General features: G+C 38.9%; 2 protein-coding genes and 1 long non-coding RNA gene across 3 annotated transcripts; all 3 read left to right on the top strand.

Annotated features, from left to right (window-relative positions):
• Positions 1-436: 436 nt before the first annotated feature.
• Positions 437-1,739, top strand: LOC134794778 (uncharacterized). Its single transcript, XR_010144722.1, has 2 exons — positions 437-982; positions 1,285-1,739. It is a non-coding gene; the product is annotated as an uncharacterized LOC134794778 (long non-coding RNA).
• A 9,883-nt stretch (positions 1,740-11,622) lies between these two features.
• Positions 11,623-13,951, top strand: LOC134795213 (uncharacterized). Its single transcript, XM_063767044.1, has 2 exons — positions 11,623-12,496; positions 13,560-13,951. The coding sequence occupies exons 1-2, from the start codon at positions 11,623-11,625 to the stop codon at positions 13,949-13,951; spliced, it is 1,266 nt and encodes a 421-aa protein (XP_063623114.1).
• A 114-nt stretch (positions 13,952-14,065) lies between these two features.
• Positions 14,066-18,061, top strand: LOC134795214 (uncharacterized). Its single transcript, XM_063767045.1, has one exon. The coding sequence runs from the start codon at positions 14,066-14,068 to the stop codon at positions 18,059-18,061; it is 3,996 nt and encodes a 1,331-aa protein (XP_063623115.1).
• The last annotated feature ends 2,697 nt before the right edge of the window (positions 18,062-20,758 follow it).

Here is a 20,758-nt window from a genome sequence, read left to right on the forward strand (position 1 = left end):
CATATCGAGTGTTGTTTTACTATTTTAAAACACTGTACATACTCGTATGTACAAACAAGAAAAGCTTGGCTACTGATTTCATATTGCCGGCAAAAACTACCTGCTGCATCTTTCATTAATAGATTTTCAGTAAAATAAATTTACTTTTTGACCCAATCATTGTTTCATTTATTGGAGTGGTTATGGTGGTATGCTTATTTGCTTAAAGTCTATTTTTTTATTCGGTAGACAAAAATGACATTTCATAGTAGTATGAACATTAAATAACTTTTCATACTAAGAAATGTCATTTTGGTCTACCGAATAAAAAAATTGACTTTAGGAGCAGATCTGCTCCCATGTACTTACCTATATTCAACTTAAAAATGCATTAATTATGATTGATATATAAATGATAAATTTTTGACAGGAGCATACGAATATGAACAGCCAGTAGCTTACGAGCCCCAATGCAGAAGAGTTCGGCTACTATTTAAAATTGAAAGTAACTTTTTTTCAAAGTCAAATCTAGTAAGTAATTTTAGTAGCATAGGAGCAAGAAATAAAAAAAGTGTTGTAAAATTAATCAACTTTATTTCCTATATAATACAACAAAAAAATATTCATGTATTGTAATAAAAAAATACAATTCTTCTATCAACTACAACGCATAATAGTTCGGCTATCGATCTTGAGTACGCAAAATAGTTCGCCTACCACTTAGTTGTCTCGCCTTACCTCTTAAGAACAGCCTTGTTCCTCAATGGCATCGTCGCTACCAACTCTTCGCACTCTTCTGGGGGTTATAGACTCCCAGACAGCGACGATTTTCTCTTTTAAATCCTTTTTTGACCTCGATGGAAACTTGCGTAATTTTTTTTTCATTTTCCACCACAATGTTTCAATGGGTGACAAATCTGGACTATTCGACGGCCACTCCATAGTGGGGATTCCTTTAGATTCGAGCCAAGTCTTCGTGGTCTTCGCAGTATGGCAAGATCCCGTCTTGTTGAAAAGTGTAGACATTTTCATATTTCAAGCTTGGAATAGATGGAATTAAACTGGTTTTCAAAATATCCTGGTATTTCACTGCATTAACAGTCCCTTCTACAAAATGCAGGCGGCCTACCCCTTGTGCCGACATGCAACTCCATATCATCACAGACCCAGGAAACTTCACTTTTCTCTTAATGCAGTCCTTGATGAATGCTTCGTCTTTATTTCGAACGATTTTTTTTCGTTCGTCGCCGACAGTTACTTCGAATTTTGATTCATCACTCCATATTATTTGACGCCACTGCTCAGTAGTCCAGTTTGAGTGCTCGCGAGCGAATTTCAGCCTCTTCTTTTTCTGTAACTCCGTTAGTAAAGGTTATGCCTTGGCCGTGTAAAAACCATATCCCATTCTTTTGAGAACCGTTTTGCAGGTATCCACTGAAACGTCTTTCTGGATCATATCACGCCATTTTACGGTAAGTTCCCCCGCACGAGCACGGCGGTTTTGTTTGATAATTTTCTTTAAAACTCGGTTTTCAGCTGCACTCGTCATACGCGGTCGACCAGACTTCTTCAAACACGAAATTGTGCCGTGTTTCTTGCGATGCTGGATGATTGACTGGACAGTAGATCTTGGCAGTAATAAATCTCTGGCGATTTGGTTGGTAGATTTACCACTCTCACTACTGGAAATTATAATTTTCCTGACTTCTTCTGTGACTGGTTTTCCGCGGCCCATGTTGCTCTAAATTACTTATCATCATTCATCATCATTTCAGCCTATATACGTCCCACTGCTGGGCACAGGCCTCCTCTCATGCGCGAGAGGGCTTAAATTACTTATAATAATGAAAAAATACTTGGAGTATGTACTTATATATGTACCCTTTGACATATTAAATGACAATGGGTTCCAAATTTATTTGAATAATTTTTATTTATTTGAGCAATAACATTAAATAGGCTTAACGCTAGGCATGTACAAACTATCTTGCATCAATTAAGAACCTGCCGAACTGTTTTGTGAAACCATACATGAAAGAATATACCTAGGATTTTTTTTCTTACATTGTATTTATTGTGCAATAGTGTAAAAGCAACGTTGTATTTATGGAGTATAATATTGTAGAAATCGTTTGCTGCTAATGCCTTTCTAGAAATAAAACGAGTTGATATAAGATTCATATACTTAATATTTAATCTATGACTTGACGAACTCTTCTGCATTGGGGCTCGTAGTGGGTGAGATTACCTTCCCAAATTTCCATTGACTAAATAATAAAGATGTGTTTAATTCATTTTTAACCTCCACTCACTTAGGTAGGTACTTCTATTACTGAGTAAACAAAAAGCAAAGACAGTAGGTAATTAAAAAATAATATTAAGTAACAATATGATTTATTAGTTTTGGTTTCACAGGCAGCTTTTATCTAATGCATAACATGTATGTATTCAATGTCCGCTTGACTTTTTTAATTTAGAAAATGTTTGAAGTCTATGAGTTCACTGAGGTTAAACTGATTCGGGTAAACCTGTCCACACTTTCACTTCACGGTTTGAATCATTACTAACGCTTAAAGTATTGTCTCTTCTGGTCAAGTAACCCATCAGTGCACGTCCTTAGCACTGGTAACTGCCATGAAGGCGTGATTGCAGCGGCTGCTCTGACTGTGCGTGCCAAGTTGGTGAGGACTTCTCAGCGTGGAAGAAGAGCCCGCGCAGCCCGCTGCGCCGCCGCCTTCACTGGCACGGACGACGGCTGTCTGAAATTGTTAAACTTTAGGTCAAAATTATATGCAATTAACGGCGCACTGTTCAAATATTACAGTTATTTTATCACGAAATTGTGATTAACTAAGTTAAACAAAAACCAAAATATTTCATTTACTTACCGATAAAACAATTATTTTCTCCAAAATTAGATTCGCTGTTCACTTGACACTCTTGACAGCTGACAGCTGACGTTTCTTCACGGTTTTGAACGAGAACCACAGACTAAAACTAATTTTTACCAACTTGGCGCGTAGAAAAAGCGTTAACTAAAAAGATTGCCTCTTGGCTAGGTTATTGTAAACATTATCGACCAGTCGCTCGCGATCGTAGAGATCGAATCGATACGGAGCGAATGTAATTTGGCTACGCACCGTACGTTTTTCGTTGTAAACTTCCATGAGAAAAAAAATCTGGGAGCCTTGGTAGTTTCTCAAGTGCAGACACGTGGTGTGGGAGGTGAGGTCTCAACGTAACGGCGACGGAGTCCCTTATGACGATGTAATGATGGAGTATATTATAGCCCAAACAATAACACTCGATCTTTTTGAACACACATTTGAGAAAAGCTACATGTAGCATTTCTCAAATTTCCATAAAAGCGGCGCTGGACCTGTGACGGATTGTCACTTGGCCGTATCATAAAATCTAGGAAAATAGCAACTAAAATGTTCCGACAATGATGTACCTTCTTTTGTCATTAAGTTGGCGTCTTAAAAACAGTTTACTGCGTGTACCTTTCTTCATAAATAGTTTTTCTAGTTTTTGCATCATATTGTACGCCGTCTTTTCGTCCTGTATATATTCAATGTGAATGTCGGCCACGCCATTTATAATGATAGTCTGTGCTTTCGCCTCTGCACTCTTGTTTTCAGTCACGCTCGCGAAACCCGCTGTCTCAATAGCCTATATTCAGTCATAAGGTCTTAGAATGCTGCATATTCTAAATTTCCATATCGCGAAATCTTCTCCCGCTAATTGTTTATTTTTATTGAATTAAAACTTATTTCTGACGATGACGCCAGTTTGCCGGCTTTTAACCTTTTCCCGAACTACGTTGAAACCACGCTCTGCTACCACTATTGATTATTTGGTTTTTTAAATAAACAGCATCTTCTTGTAATTTAGTTTTATTTAATCTTCTCCCACAGTATTTTTACATTTTTAATGATGAAGCCTAATGAATCTTCACAGCTTATGTTATGATGATGCAATCTGAAAGGCCACAGACTATATAGAATAAATGAGGATGTACAGACATTGTACTTCCAACATTTTGCTGTACACCAGGCCTTTGCCCTTTGGGTCTATTCACATTTTTAGGAGGGGGGTGGGATGGTAGTGGAGCTATGGCAGGCTCAGCCTGCGTAGGCTTAATGCGGTTCTCGGGAGGTGACGACGGCGGGTTTGTTTGGGCCACTTGGGGCTTGACTTTCCACGCCCCGAGTCGCCGAGAGAATTCATCCAACAGTGGCACAGACTAAGTCTGTGGCTGGATTGGCTTTTCTTCAGTGGCGGAGCCGCTTGGAACTGGGCGATTCCAGGGGTTCTTTATTGCGTAAACTTTATACTTGGGCACCACCTTTGGGCATCCTCCGTAGTTATATCCACAGGGACCGCACTTTGGGTCCCCCGTCCCGAACAAAACCCTACCATGGATAAATAAAACATATTAAAATAACTTTAATACTAGCACAAAATACGAATTAAAAAAAAAACACATCAGAGGGTGCCCAGTAGGTGCGTCAAACACGCTGACATACTCGGGCCGTCCTCAGAGCAAAGAAACGCTACAGCGTTCCGCGCACCAAAGGAATAGCTAACGTCGAAGTCGAAGATCGCGAACAAGGTCGCATCGACATCCCATATGGGCACATATTAAAAACAGGACAGTTCCACCCGAAAGTAAGGAAGTTGTCGCGAGTGCCAGGCACTGCGATGACGTCTAACATCTATATTCACCGCTGGCAACCCTACCAGGAAGTAGTGTATCTATGGTGAGTATACCAGGTCTAGTCTATGGAACACTCTATGGTCATCACTGCTTCCGTACACGTAGCTAATGAACAGTCAGACTTTGCCGCCGTAACGTGAGGAACAGTGAAGTGTGTTCGTGAGGTTATCAAGGTTCATCCTACGAAGCAGGAAACCACATGGGCTGGTTTCCCTAAAGCTGAGTATTCTCTCTCTCTCTCTCTAACATGTAACTTATAACTCATAACGTAGCTAATCTGTCTCACCACTTGTTTCATGACTCTTGATACTAAAGATCCTCCATGAGAATTACTTCTAGAAGGTTTACTCCCTTAACTTGATAGTTGATGTGTCCACAACTTAGTTAGAGTCACCGAGGAGGAGGTGAATGCAGGTTATCTGATCGGCAACCCATTGGTGGGTGTTAAATGCCTCGACTGTGCCTGACGAGGCTTTCTGGAACGGCAGCCCAGTTCGGCGTGAAATGCCTTGAATGTGCCTGACGAGGCCTATGTCTATTTCGGCAACCCATGCGGTGTTGATGCCATGATGTCTAATCAATGTCTGTGATCTACGGGACATTACAGACTAACTGACTATGTAACCACGCAGAGTCTCCACGACATTACTTACCGACTGAAACTCTATTAGACGCATGTGCCTAACATATCTCTTATCATGCCAACTAGTATTAGTAGCTCTGTGAAACCCCAAAAGATATCCCGAGATGCTCAGTGATAACGGTGTTATCATAAATTACTTAAAACTTCAGGTTGTGTGCTGGAACCCCGCAGGCGTGGCCTTGTTCATGCGAGGAGGACGAGTTTATCAGGGCGATAGATGTTGGAACCCCAGGCATAGACTAGGAGACCAGGAGATAAAGGTAAGATTCAAACATCTTTATCTCATTCCATCGCGACGCATGTCATGTCTACTTTACTCTACCGCTGTAGTTACATAACTTCCCATAAAGACATTGCGTTTCGCGACATGGTGGAACGATGCTGAGATGTGTGAATCTATGCCTAAAACTCGTGATATGGGCCAAAAAATAGTCGATGTTGTTCTTCGAGCTTTCAGGAAATAAAAGAAATTTATTTCAGATACCAGGATCGCATCGATCGGATCGGTTGAATAAATAATAGTGTGTTTGTTATTTAATGTTCATTTCAGATACTAGATTAGGTTAATACATAGTTCATAAGCTGATTTAAGTTTAATGGCGAACTGCGAATATAATTAATCGATAAACGATCGATTCGATCAATAAAGAGATCGAATGTTGTTTGACTCATTCGATTTATAATCATAATCATCGATACTGAATAAAGTTTTTAGAACGGCAACCCCAGAGTGAGGACCGGAACAACTACGGAGTACAATAATGTACTTATTTTCGCAAAAAGGATATATACTCAAGAAAATTATCAAAAAATAGCGTGGAATAATTAATTATGTATTGTTATTAAGTAAAATGGTTGTAATAGTACTTAAGTTAGAATTACGTGGGTTTATGAGAACGTAAACTGCAGGGCGCTTGGTTGGTCAATCGTTGATATTATTATTCCTTTTAAATCATTTAACTCACCCTAATATGTTAAAATATATTTCTTTATTCGTCTTCATTAATTTAATGATTAATAAACTTGAATAGGTATAAAACCTAGTAATAATTATTATTTCATATTTTACTTCATCTATAAGAAAATTAGAAGAATATAACCATTATGAGCTTTATTTTCATCGATCTAAGGTTTATTTTATTACGACACAATTACAAATATCGGAAACGGTTTGGTTTGTTGTGTTGGTATTGTCGGCTCATCGAGTTCGTACACGCACGTACCACCCTATAGCGTGGGTCCGCCATTTTACGTTGACTACGACTTAAACAACAGCGAGAAAGTTGCAGTTTATAATTTTGCTGCGGGGTAAGTTCTTTTAATTATTTTAAATAAAGAAACTTTTAGATTGTTCATTCGAGAACACAAATCAAATAAAGGTATCACGCGAATATCAAAATTTATCGCGATTTCCCAATTACTGTAGACGCCATAGGCTATTCAAGTTCCTTTTTCAAACTTTTTTGAAGCTTTCTAGTTAGAATTTAACCTGTTTGTGAAAACCTTGTCAAAATTAGATGATGCTAGTTAAGGTGAAGACCTCCCTCTCTTATTAAATTAGTTTTTATCTTTGTTTGACAAAATATTTTTTGATACCTGTAGGCCTATAGCCGCCACCTACCTACTTCCCACTAAGCCAGCGCGACGTCTGCCCGGTGTCATCTGAGGCGAGATCCCGTCTGTTTCACTGTAAGTACATGTTATTTACGAATTCATCTAGCTTTTGTTCATGCGAGGACCGAGAAGCTGCATATCGAGACATGTGCCTGCAACCCGATACGCCTTGCTTAGGGCTTATTTCGCCGCTACATATTAATGATCTATATTTGATATTAGATTCATGAGCACTTAAGCGAAAAGAGTAATACATTTGAGTATAATTGTGTGATAAATTTGCTTAATTTACCTTCATTTGTTTAGTTCCAATAAATTAATTTCTTGATTAATATAAACAAGTAAATTCTTATAGAAATTAGTACCTACTTCACTATATTTTTACTAAATATCATAATCAATTTAACCTTATAGTAGAATTCTTGCTATGATCAAAGCAACATTATTTTAATAAAGTAATAAGTAATATTCCTGACCATCAGTTATACATTCATATCATGATATTAATGTTTTATTTAAAAGTAAAGTCAAATGCGTGCTCAAGCGAATGAAAAGTGAACGGAAAGGAATTTCAACTTCATTCCAGTAATTTCATCATACGTTGAGATTTCTTTATATTGTCCGCCAGGAGTTTTACAAATTTTGGGAACTGCTTTTGCTATGTGTGATTAAATAAATATTTGTGTGTTTATTTTTTACAAACCCAAAACCCCTGTTTACCCATGCTTATATTTCTGTGAATGCTTTGTGTGTTAATTTATAGCGGTTATATGTGACTGTGTTTTTTGATATCAGTGCTTTTACATGATGTAGGTTGTAGAAATTGAAGAGCAATACAAATAAAAATCAAACTTAAAATTAAATAATTACACTATTATTATCATTATGTGATATAAATACTTGGTGAAATATTTCTTAACTTTTGACTTTGTTAGAACACAGTGAACACACTTTGAAATTATAGATTTCTTTGAAAGTTATTATACTTCAATGGTTTATACACAAAATAAGTAGTGAATAAATATAGACACATACACACCTATCTACTTGATTTGCAATATTAGAGTCAGTGTTAATTCAACATCATAAATTCATAAGAAATTTAATTAACTTTGTGGACAATATTATTGCCCGTAAGGCCAATCCTGAGATATACATCAATGGTTAAAATAATTTTATTGGATGGAAAGTTTCTTTAGTGACATTTACAACATAAAGACACTTTCAATCTATGATTACTTCATTTATTTTGACACATAAAATAGGATGGAAGGTTTCTTTAGTGACATTTACAACATAAAGGCACTTTCAATCTACAGGGTGTCCCAGAAGTACCACGCCACACTGAAACCGGAGGTAGGTCAACTCCATAGGAACACAACCAGCCTAACATGACCTCAGTAAAAGTTGCACGGTTTTCGAGTTATTAGCAAAATTATGAATTTTGATAATTTTCCCGTATTTTTACATTTTTAGTACCAGCATCGACTTAAAACGCTATTAAAAACAGTTTTTTTTATTTCTATTAATAGCTGTTGAGTTAATTCAGAAGTGCAAAGTGCTATTTCGTCTGTCACTAATGTAAAATGCTGAAAAAAAATCGATTAATCTTGATTTAAATCATCAAATAAACATGAAGATCATCTTTGACCGCCTACCATGGGAAAAAAAGATTAGAAAGGAAACAAGCAAATAAAAACACTAAATTAGGCATGTTATGCAGATTTAGAAATGGTATGACACTTGTATCTTCTACGATAACATGAGGCATTCTTATCACATTAGCGATAACCCGTCCAACGAACTTAAAACTGGAATTCCGAAAGCGGTCGCAACAATGACCCATTTGTTATCTGATCAAATGATTTTGCAAAATGCGCAATCATTCTTATCACTTTAGAGATGCCGCAAGCCATCATTGTTCAGTAAAAACATCATTAGTGCTACTGCTATCGTATTGTGCAACGTGGTCTTTTTAATCTTTATCTCCCTTTTGAGATTGACCAACAATAGCTCTCCCTCTCACGCACATGTTAATTTCTCAAGCCTTCTCTTAGGATGTGTCTCATCTCATTAAAGAAAGGGGGGATGGAGTACATGAGTATTAGTAGTAGTAGTTATTAATAGCAGTAGCTTATTAAAGCCACATCAGTTGGTTATCTTGCGCTTTGTGCGATACCTGTGTTCTCTGTTATTTCTGTATTCCTGATTTCTTAAACTTTATCGACTTGGCTCTGCCCCGGACTCTGATTTGCTTTTTTACTAGACTGTTTATGGATCTGAACGACAACTTGGCACCCCTTGGACACTGATTAACAAAAATGGCGAATCACCAGTACCTGCATAGTGAGTACGCTGACATGCACTTGATTTATGGCGAAACAAGGAGGGGTTCAAATCAAGGCAATGTTTCGTACAACGCAAGATTGGCAGCAACATTGTACGCAGACCGATATCCAAATCGTAATCGACCGACGCATGAAGTTATTTTAAGAGTTGTCAACGCATATCGAGAAGGAAGGCTACCCGGAGGAAATGGCCGAGCAGGAAGACCTCAGACTGTGGACGACGATGCGGTATTGGAAGAAGTACGAGCGGAGCCAGGGACTTCTGTGCGGATTGTGCAACGCCGCACTGGCATATCAAAATCCTCGGTACAAAGAATTTTGAAGCGTCATCGATACCATCCCTACCACATCCATCGAGTCCAAACACTTCTTTCAGCCGACTACGAACTCCGTGTCCAATTTTGCCGAAGAATGGTACAGATGTGTAGACAAAACCCGAATTTTTTCAATGAAGTATTGTGGACTGACGAATCGGCTTGCAAAAAAGATGGATATCTTAATTTGCATAACATCCATAGTTGGCAGACAGAAAACCCACATGAAAAACGAGAAGATCGGTCCCAGCACCAATTTAAAATTAATTTGTGGAGTGGAATCCTTAATGGACAAATTGTAGGACCGGTCGAGCTGCCTCCTATTCTTAATGGTAGAAATTATTTAACATTTTTGCAAGAAGACTTGCCTGGTTTGTTGGAAGATGTGCCGTTGGAACTGAGACGTAAGATGTGGTTCCAACAAGATGGTTGCCCGGCACACTACGCTCGGCTAGTCCGCGAGCACCTCAGCGATAAATTCCCCGGGAGATGGATTGGGCGATTAGGACCAATTTTATGGCCACCACGATCTCCGGATTTAAACCCTCTTGATTTTTTTTATTGGGGGTGTTTGAAAGACAAAGTCTACGCCAAACCAATCCGCAGTGAAGCAGAATTGCGGCAACGAGTATTCGACGCAGCCCGTACCATATCGGAGTTCAACTTAAGAAGATTAAGCCGAAATTTTATGAGGAGATGTTTGTTATGCATTAGGGTCCACGGAAGACAATTCGAACATTTATTGTGATACTTATTAACCTAATTACTGTTCAAATAAATCAATATAAGACAAAACAGTTTTTTTATTATCATCGATGTTTTATCCACAATTTATTACTCCTTAGCCTCCAAATGAGAAGTTAACAGTTGGTATTTTAGCCAGGCACAATAATTCGATCAAATAACAGATGTACTTAGCATTATTTGTACCACACAGTGACTGCTTTCGGAATTTCAGTTTTAAGTTCGTTGGATGGGTTATCGCTAATGTGATAAGAATGCCTCATGTTATCGTAGAAGATACAAGTGTCATACCATTTCTAAATCTGCATAACATGCCTAATTTAGTGTTTTTATTTGCTTGTTTCCTTTCTAATCTTTTTTTCCCATGGTAGGCGGTCAAAGATGATCTTCATGTTTATTTGATAATTTAAATCAAGATTAATCGATTTTTTTTCAGCATTTTAAATTAGTGACAGACGAAATAGCACTTTGCACTTCTGAATTAACTCAACAGCTATTAATAGAAATAAAAAAAACTGTTTTTAATAGCGTTTTAAGTCGATGCTGGTACTAAAAATGTAAAAATACGGGAAAATTATCAAAATTCTTAATTTTGCTAATAACTCGAAAACCGTGCAACTTTTACTGAGGTCATGTTAGGCTGGTTGTGTTCCTATGGAGTTGACCTACCTCCGGTTTCAGTGTGGCGTGGTACTTCTGGGACACCCTGTATAATTACTTAATTTAATTCTTTTGACACGAATATACACAAATCATGATTAGTAAGTTACCCTTTTAATTTCCAAATAGACTTGGTGATGACTTAATGAATAATTATTAGAAAATTTGCTAGTATTTAAAATTTCCTTGGAATATTAGTTTTTTAATTTTGGAATAGGTACACATTTAGGAACATTTAGCCCACTTTAAATTAATAAATAGGTTTGTTTACACAAATAAATGAAACGATTATTGACCTATCAAGAGCTGTCAGCATGCGACCTCGACCAACTAACGTTGAACCCTTAGATTTAAGTAATTTCATGGAATGAAAGTTTGAATTATGCTGGACACATACAATGCTTATGGAATATCAACAACTAACACATATGAACCTGCCTAAGCGCTATATGCCTGCGACAATATGCTACGAATAACAAAGTTATATATTTTGTCTCTTGAATTATCTTCCCTGGGACATTGTACATTGAGCGGTGTACAATGTGGTGTTACTATTTGATGTGTGTATATTACAGGTCTGTATCTACGTTAATAATCAACATGGAAGAAGGCTTGAAAACCGCACTTCGGTTTACTACTGGACATTTAGAGAGTTTGTCTGTCAAGGCGAGGGAGATATTGAATATCATACCTGGTTCCCCTACGGACGAGTTTCTCCTGGAAATGGAAATTGTCGTCTCCAAGCTAGAAAGCAGCTTGAGTAGAATAAAAGCCGAAATGAATAACTACTTTAGGATGGCTAATCAGCCTGATGCCGATGAGATCTCCAGGGTTTCTACGATCCAGCTGGCAGCTGAAGAAGAGTTATGTGAGCTGCAAGTGAGGATCAGAAGAGCTCGAGCCACATCAAAAGAAGCTGCCATGCCTGTATCGGGAAAGCTACCTAAACTGAATCTACCGGAGTACCACGGTGACGTTCTAACCTGGCACCAGTTTTGGGATCAGTTTGTCTCCTTAGTTGATAGTAGAAGACTAAGTGATGTAGATAAGTTTATGTATCTCAATTCTGCCGTAAAAGGAGAAGCTAAGAAGCTGATCGAAGGGCTAGGAACCACCAACAGGAACTACACCATAGCTGTCAACACGTTGAAAGAAAGATACGGACGCGTGGAGCTTGTCAAAGATGCCCATTACTCTGCTTTGAGCAAAATTAAACCGGCCGACAGTTCCACTATCAGTTGCCGGAATGTTCTGAACGAGATAGAGACCCATCTTAGAGTGTTAAGTTCCTTAGGCGAAGACGACACGCACAGCTACCTTCGGTTTGTAATACTGGAAAAGTTCCCAGAAGAAATAGTCTATGAACTGAAGAAAAGAGTCCAGGACGATTCAGTTCCGGAAATAAGAAAGGAGCTAGAGAAGCTAATATCCGCCAAGGAAGACGCCAGTCGATTCATCTCCCAAACAAGTGAAAGTACTTCAGGCAACTACACTACTGAGACACTGCACGTAGGGCTTGCATTCCGGAATTCCGGAATTTCGAAATTCCGGAATCTCGGACAAATTTTCCGATATTACAATTCCGGAATTGATACCACTCAATATCGGAAATTCCGGAATTGGATTTAAGTACTTTTTGTAGGTTTTAATACCTTTATTATTAAAAATTGTCAAGAAACTACATTGTACGGGTATTTACTGTCGTTATTAAGTGCTTCTTAGTCATTCAGTGAGCTATAGTATAGATATATTTTACTTTTCCGTTTGCTAAAGCAGTGGGACAATATGGGCTCATAATAAAAAAATAAAAATACAATAAAGCAGATCGATTTACTTGCTTAGAATAGTCAGAATAGTCTGAATCCTACATAAGCGAATATGTAGAATTGAAATTTAATAATGTTTGTACTTTTTATCTTGAATTCAGAGAAAAAGAGGTTTTCTCTATTAACGATTTCGAATCCTGTAGAAACACATAATATATGATATTTTGAATCATAATTAGGAACTACGAAGGAAAAAGCCAAACTTAGACCTTCAACTTCTTAAACAACACCACTACCTACTTGGTTAGGAAGAGTAGGAAGCTATTATATTTAACTATTTTATAAAATTATGCATCGAATGGTTTGCTAGCAACTATAGTTTCCCCAAATAAATACCCCGTATCATTGAAGTGAATAAAAGTAACCATTTTAATAAGGTGGTAAAAAAACGTATCTACTTCAAATTAAATTTATCTTAAACAATACTAACTTTAATAAACGTAAAGTATAAGAATTTCACATTTTTTGTTGTTGTTTTCTAAAAAATCGAATGAAAATATGATAAACCCTAATTCCGGAATCAGTTCCGGAATTCCGGAATTGGTATCCAATATCGAAAATCAGTTCCGGAATTGGAAACCATCCGATATTGCAAGCCCTAACTGCACGTCAGTGAAAGATTTAATAACCCTAGATTTGGAAGAGGAAGAAATAATTATAGATTTAAGAATAATAGTAATGGACAGCGAAACAATTATACTTCACTTTCAGGAGACCAGGGACGGAAGAGGAAGTTTGAAAATAATCAAGAAAGAAAATTTTCAACGGAACCATCTGGAAAGAAGTTCAAGAAGTCATGCATCTTCTGTGAAGCAGAACATAACTCCCAAGATTGCAACAGATACACGACAATAAAAGGGAGAATGGATAGGCTTAGGACTCGTTGTTTTAGATGTATAAGAAAGGGGCACCAGAGGCGAATGTGCAGAGAAAAGAGACCCTGCACACACTGCGGAGACAGAAACCATCACTTGCTTCTGTGCCCAAGGCTACTGCCAGAAAATACGCAAACAAAGACAGCGGAAGTGCAGAAGAAAACAGCGGAAACATCTAAAATTGAGAAGGATAGCAACGGAGCCTCCGGGCCTACCATTCCTTTGTGACTAGGCCTTGTGAACGATGTGCGACCCACCGTTATGCAAACAGCCATTATAGAGATAACTGCTGAAGGAAACAACAACAGGCATAAAGGTAGGGTACTACTTGACGGGGGAAGCATGAGATCTTACATTACAAAGGACTTTGCAAGAAAATTCAACTTGGTAACCATAGAAGATAGTCATCTTACCATATTTATTTTTGGTACCAATACACCTCAAGAAGTGGAAAGTCCCAAAGTCAAGATCCAGATGGTAACACAAACCGGTGAAATTGTTTCAATTAATGTCAACGTTGTTCCTGTGATTGCAAGAGGCGTTCCATACTTAGGACCTGACTGTAGATTATGGAATCCGGAATATAAGTTAGCTGATGATGGATCCTTCGGTGACCGGATAGACCTTTTAGTGGGTAACGACTACTATCTATCTCTGTTATTACCCGAGATAATAGAAGTAAAGGAAGATCTTTTCATGATTAACACCAAGTTTGGATGGACTTTCGGAGGAAAACCAGAGATAGAACCAGATAATAACTTGGAAATCATCACCTATTGTCAGACTAACTTGGATATAGGAAGAAATAAACCTGATTTACCATTAGAAGGTGTAAACCTAAAGGAACTATGGGATCTGGAAACAATTGGCATCGTGGACTCTCCGAAAGAAAGCAGAGAGGAAGAAGCCTTACGTCACTTCAACGACACGACCCGGTTTGAACATGGCAGATACGAAGTCTCGTGGCCATGGGTAGAATACCCTCCAGACTTGGATCCTAACTTCGGTTTGGCACTAGGACGACTTGTGAGTTTAATTAAACGTCTAGAAGCTGACACATTGACTTCGTACGACGAATTAATTAAAGAACAAGAGAAATTAGGAATAATAGAAGTCGTACCGGAGGAAGAGGTTGTTAGCCCTAGTCATCCCGTTCACTACCTACCACATCACTGTGTCAAACAGAAGAATAAGCCTCCGCGCATAGTATACGACGCGTCATCTAAAATCAAGGACAATAAGAGCTTAAATCAGTGCCTTTACTGTGGTCCCTTAATGCTGGAAGAGTTAACAGGAATATTGTTGAAGTTTAGATCACATAACATAGGTATTTGTGCAGATGTCGAGAAAGCATTTCTACAAATAGGTTTACAAGCTAAGGACCGTGACGTAACTAGATTCCTTTGGATCAAGGATCTAGATAAACCAGTAAAAAATAATAATTTAATACATATGAGGTTCTGTAGAGTCCCATTCGGTGTGATCAGCAGCCCGTTCTTACTGAACGCCACAATTAAATACCACTTATCTAAATCTAGCTTAGAGAGTATACAACGTGTTGCTCATGACATCTATGTGGATAATATGGTGACTGGAACAGATACTGTAGAAGAAGCTATAGATTTATATAGCGCCACAAAACAAGAGTTTCAACAAATGTCAATGAACTTGAGGGAGTGGAGCTCTAACTCATGTGACTTCATAGAACAGGTTCCGGACAGCTGTCAAGATAAAATAGTTAAGATACTCGGACTGGACTGGAACTTAGGATCAGATACACTTCACTTGCGACTGAAGGAACGTGAGTATCCTAGTACAAAGAGAGGAGTTCTACAATGCATCGCGTCAGTGTACGACCCTTGTGGGTATGCAGCACCCTCTACATTATCAGCGAAACTTCTTCTACAGGACTTGTGGAAACTTAAATTAAAATGGGATAACCCTTTAACTGGAGATGAAGCGAAGAGATGGATTGATGTACAGAAAGAACTTAAGAACTTAAAGGACACCTGTGTTCCCCGGTGCTGTGTAGAGAACCTTCGGCTGAAGAGCTATTCCATCCATTGCTTCACAGACGCTTCGACTAAAGCATATGCAGCGGTTGTCTACATAGTGCAGGGCAACCAGAGAAACTTCGTTATAGGAAAATCAAGACTGATACCAATTAAAGATCAGGATCATTTGAAGATCCCAAGATTAGAGCTTATTGCATCTCTTATAGGTCATCGTTTAATCCAGTACGTTAAGAAGTCACTACAAGGCGAAATAACTGAACAGATCCTCTGGACGGACAGTCAAATTGTAATCAGTTGGTACTACTCAGATAAACTTCTAACACCGTTCGTATCAAGAAGAATACAAGAAATGACGAAAAACAAAGAACTGAAGGTACGATATGTTCCAACGGATTTAAACCCAGCGGACGTGGCTACCAGGCCCGCACAACCAAAGGAGGAACTGGAGAAATGGTTGGCAGGACCCGAGTTCTTATTGAAAGACTCAGTAGAATGGCCTGTCAGTCCGTCAAGTAACACTTCTCTTTTGGTTGGGGAGGGTCTGTCGAGCATTCCAATGGAAATAGAACTTGACGACAGAGAGATACAGGATGAAACTGGTAGTTTAAGTATTGGATCTGAAGAAACGACACATAAAGATGACAGCTTAAGAACTGGACCTAAAGAAGGGACGCACGAAGACATCGGCATCGTATATACTAAGGTTTCAGAGATCAAAGAAGTCCAAGCTAAGTACTTTCCCGAAGAACTAGCAGGAAAAGAGACTAGCCTAAAAAGAAATCTAGGTCTTTTTATAGATGAAGATGGAATACTAAGAAGCAAGGGGCGATTCCAATACGCTAATTGGACGTACGACAAACGATATCCAATCTTACTACCTCCTAAGAGTACATATACTGATAATATCATTATGAGAACTCATAATGATAATTATCATGTCGGAGCCGCCCACACTCTTAGTATAATTCGTCACAACTTCTGGATACCACAAGGGAAGAAGCGAGTTCTTAACGTCATAAGTAAATGTAGTCAATGCATCAAACAACGGGGTGGACCGTTTAAACTACCGCCTATACCGGCTTTACCTCCTGAAAGGGTCAACTACACGGAACCTTTTACTTTTACAGGGATAGATTATCTAGGCCCGATACTAGTTAAAACCCAATCAGGAACGGAGAAGAGGTGGATATGCCTATTTACCTGTCTTGCCGTACGCGCCATACATCTGGAAGTCGTGAGAGATTTGACAGCAGAGGAAGGACTTCTCGCCTTAAGAAGATTCATAGCTACTAGGAACGTACCCACGGTAATAACATCTGACAATGCCACTAATTTTAAATTAATATCCGAAGTTATGACACGACCTTATTGTATAGAAAAGAAGATTAAGTGGCGTTTCATCCCTCAATTAGCACCATGGTTCGGGGGCTTCTACGAGAGACTTGTGGGTATGGTCAAAGTCTGCATGAGAACAACTCTTCAGAAACATCTTCTTACGGACAATCAAATAAGTACCGTAGTCAAGGAAATTGAAGCTGTTGTCAACACTCGACCACTAACATATGTCGACGAAGATGTAGAACATATACTTAGGCCGTCTGATTTCATCGCTATGGGAAGAACCATAATAACAGACACCGGGACTACCGGGAGTGATGGATCCTTACCTCTAGAAACACAGACAAAGAGTGATCTAGTACAAAGCTGGAAGAAAGGTATCAGCATACTGGAAGAGTTTAAAAGAATGTTCATAGATCGGTACCTTTTGAGCCTGAGAGAAAGGTATTCACACTCTCCTAAACAACCTAGGTGCACATCCAAGCTTGAACCATCAGAGGGCCAAGTAGTACAAATTAAGGCCGATAACAAAAATAGACAAGACTGGAAAGTAGGGAAAATTATATCTCTTGAAAAGGGGAGCGACAATATGTGTCGTGTCGCCCGCGTTAAGGTAGGGAATAAAGTATATACTCGTTCTTTAGCACAATTGTATCCATTAGAAGTAGAAGATGTGACAAGCGAAGAAGCTGCTACATCAACGGTGAATAACGAAGACTCAAGAGTTCTTGAAGATTCACAAATTTTAGACATCGACCTCGAAGTCGATAATTTGGGCGACATGCCTTTTAATGATGAAGGGGATAAGGAAACTTTATATGATACAGCAGGTATAAGTGAAGAGTGTACTCTAGAGAGAGTCACTTCGCCTAATAATATTGAGACAGACAATGGATCAAATGCTGATGATGACACTGGCGCATCTCCTCGAACACGGCAGCAAAGGGATGCCGCCGCCAAAGCCCGAGAGAAGATCCGGCTGTGAACGCAATCCCTGTCTTCACTTCTGCCGGTCTTCGGGAGTGTCGCGAGTGCCAGGCACTGCGATGACGTCTAACATCTATATTCACCGCTGGCAACCCTACCAGGAAGTAGTGTATCTATGGTGAGTATACCAGGTCTAGTCTATGGAACACTCTATGGTCATCACTGCTTCCGTACACGTAGCTAATGAACAGTCAGACTTTGCCGCCGTAACGTGAGGAACAGTGAAGTGTGTTCGTGAGGTTATCAAGGTTCATCCTACGAAGCAGGAAACCACATGGGCTGGTTTCCCTAAAGCTGAGTATTCTCTCTCTCTCTCTCTAACATGTAACTTATAACTCATAACGTAGCTAATCTGTCTCACCACTTGTTTCATGACTCTTGATACTAAAGATCCTCCATGAGAATTACTTCTAGAAGGTTTACTCCCTTAACTTGATAGTTGATGTGTCCACAACTTAGTTAGAGTCACCGAGGAGGAGGTGAATGCAGGTTATCTGATCGGCAACCCATTGGTGGGTGTTAAATGCCTCGACTGTGCCTGACGAGGCTTTCTGAAACGGCAGCCCAGTTCGGCGTGAAATGCCTTGAATGTGCCTGACGAGGCCTATGTCTATTTCGGCAACCCATGCGGTGTTGATGCCATGATGTCTAATCAATGTCTGTGATCTACGGGACATTACAGACTAACTGACTATGTAACCACGCAGAGTCTCCACGACATTACTTACCGACTGAAACTCTATTAGACGCATGTGCCTAACATATCTCTTATCATGCCAACTAGTATTAGTAGCTCTGTGAAACCCCAAAAGATATCCCGAGATGCTCAGTGATAACGGTGTTATCATAAATTACTTAAAACTTCAGGTTGTGTGCTGGAACCCCGCAGGCGTGGCCTTGTTCATGCGAGGAGGACGAGTTTATCAGGGCGATAGATGTTGGAACCCCAGGCATAGACTAGGAGACCAGGAGATAAAGGTAAGATTCAAACATCTTTATCTCATTCCATCGCGACGCATGTCATGTCTAATTTACTCTACCGCTGTAGTTACATAACTTCCCATAAAGACATTGCGTTTCGCGACAGAAGTGAATAAATAAATCCAAGATAATAATGTAACAAAAAACCTAAGATCTGATCACATACCGCCATCCTAATAAGAAACCATAATTAAAAGAGTGTCCTATAACGCATAACATGTAAACATCATACTAACCGGTCAGGTAAAAGTAAACAAAATAAATGTTAATGCAACAATGTATTCAGTAGCTATCTTAAGAATGTAATGTTAGAAATAGGTATGTAAGCAAATTATGTATCCAGGTAGCAGTATGATTTATTTATTATTTTATTAAAGAACCAAATGTACAATAAAGTTGCCTGTGTTGTGTACAATAAAGTGATTACTACTACTACTACTATACCATAAAATTAAGTACATATACTTATAAACCAAAAATTGGGAGACAATACAGATACGGGAGAGGGCGACCGACGTGGGTAGCGCGCTCTCGTCAGAATTTGTTTGTCAGTACAAAGTAACCTTTACAAATATACATATACGGTTTGCAAAAACTGTTCAGGAAGCGTGGAAGAGTTTAGCAGATGTCTTCGAGGATGCATATTGGCAAGTCCAACAGAACGAAACTACGCTTTTGACTTCTGCGCCCATCTGGAATCAGCCCAAATACACCTCCACCGCTGAACATTGGTCCTTCGAGTTATTCACGCAGAAGATAGCGTGCGACGCGAAACCTATTCGTCGCATCGCGCTATAACGTCGGTTCTACGGTTCTACGCTTCAATTCATCGTGGACCTACATTTTAAATACATATTTCAACTAAGATACTTCGCGGGCGGCGCGAACTGTGGGAAAATCAACTCATTCGTCGCATCGTGCAATTTTTAGTGAAAAATCTACAATTTTAATATGTGATATAGGTACCTACTTTCGTCGAAATGTCATTCGTCGCGAAAAATTGTATTTTTTATATTCGCCGCCATTGGGTTGCCAATGCTGCCATCACTTTGGCACTTTGACGCAAGTGGTGCAACTGTAACCACGACGCAGCCACGCGCAGCAGAGGACGTCGCCCAATCAGAGGACCGGCCATCGTTAAAAACTTCAACGCGATTAGAGGACAACAAATATCGTTCGTTCTTTTCATTCCACACTTTTATTCCTTGCAATAACTTCACTCTGTTCATTATTTTTGGCACATCGTTATTTTACAACACGCTTTAACGCCATTTTGATGAAAAATATTTCGTTTTAAAATATAAATATTTGATGGTTATTGAAGGAAGTGAAAGTTGTGCTTTTAAGTAGTTGTTTAAAGTTTACAATCATCAACAATGGCTCCGACATCGGAATATTTGAGACAGTTGCGAGCGTCACGTCACAGGTTACACTAAAGCTTCGATTACTCGCCTATACAATTCTAATAGCATGCGAATATGAATATGAATACAACTTGTAGCGATGCTACATATTTGCCTATGATGGATACATACTTTCTCATACAAGATAACCTGTACAACATGACTGACGCATTTCCAACAAAATAACATACACCACAGTGTGATACTTATGTAAAACGGTAACGTACCTTCCTAGCTGCAGGTTGATTAACATATCCTGCCTCCTGGCTGACTGGTTTCGAAGGAACAAGTCTAAAGAGCATGCCACTTGA

Source organism: Cydia splendana, chromosome 11 (genome assembly GCF_910591565.1).
Source record: "Cydia splendana chromosome 11, ilCydSple1.2, whole genome shotgun sequence".
In the NCBI taxonomy this organism is placed as follows: Eukaryota; Metazoa; Arthropoda; class Insecta; order Lepidoptera; family Tortricidae; genus Cydia; species Cydia splendana.

What these genes read in the sequence shown, in the direction of transcription:
- LOC134795214 (XM_063767045.1), top strand. Translation starts at nt 14,066, where the DNA reads ATGAGATCTTACATTACAAAGGACTTTGCAAGAAAATTCAACTTGGTA.
- LOC134795213 (XM_063767044.1), top strand. Translation starts at nt 11,623, where the DNA reads ATGGAAGAAGGCTTGAAAACCGCACTTCGGTTTACTACTGGACATTTA. An exon ending in CATCTCCCAAACAAGTGAAA is followed by an intron (nt 12,497 to 13,559) that starts GTACTTCAGGCA and finishes CTTCACTTTCAG; the next exon opens with GAGACCAGGGACGGAAGAGG.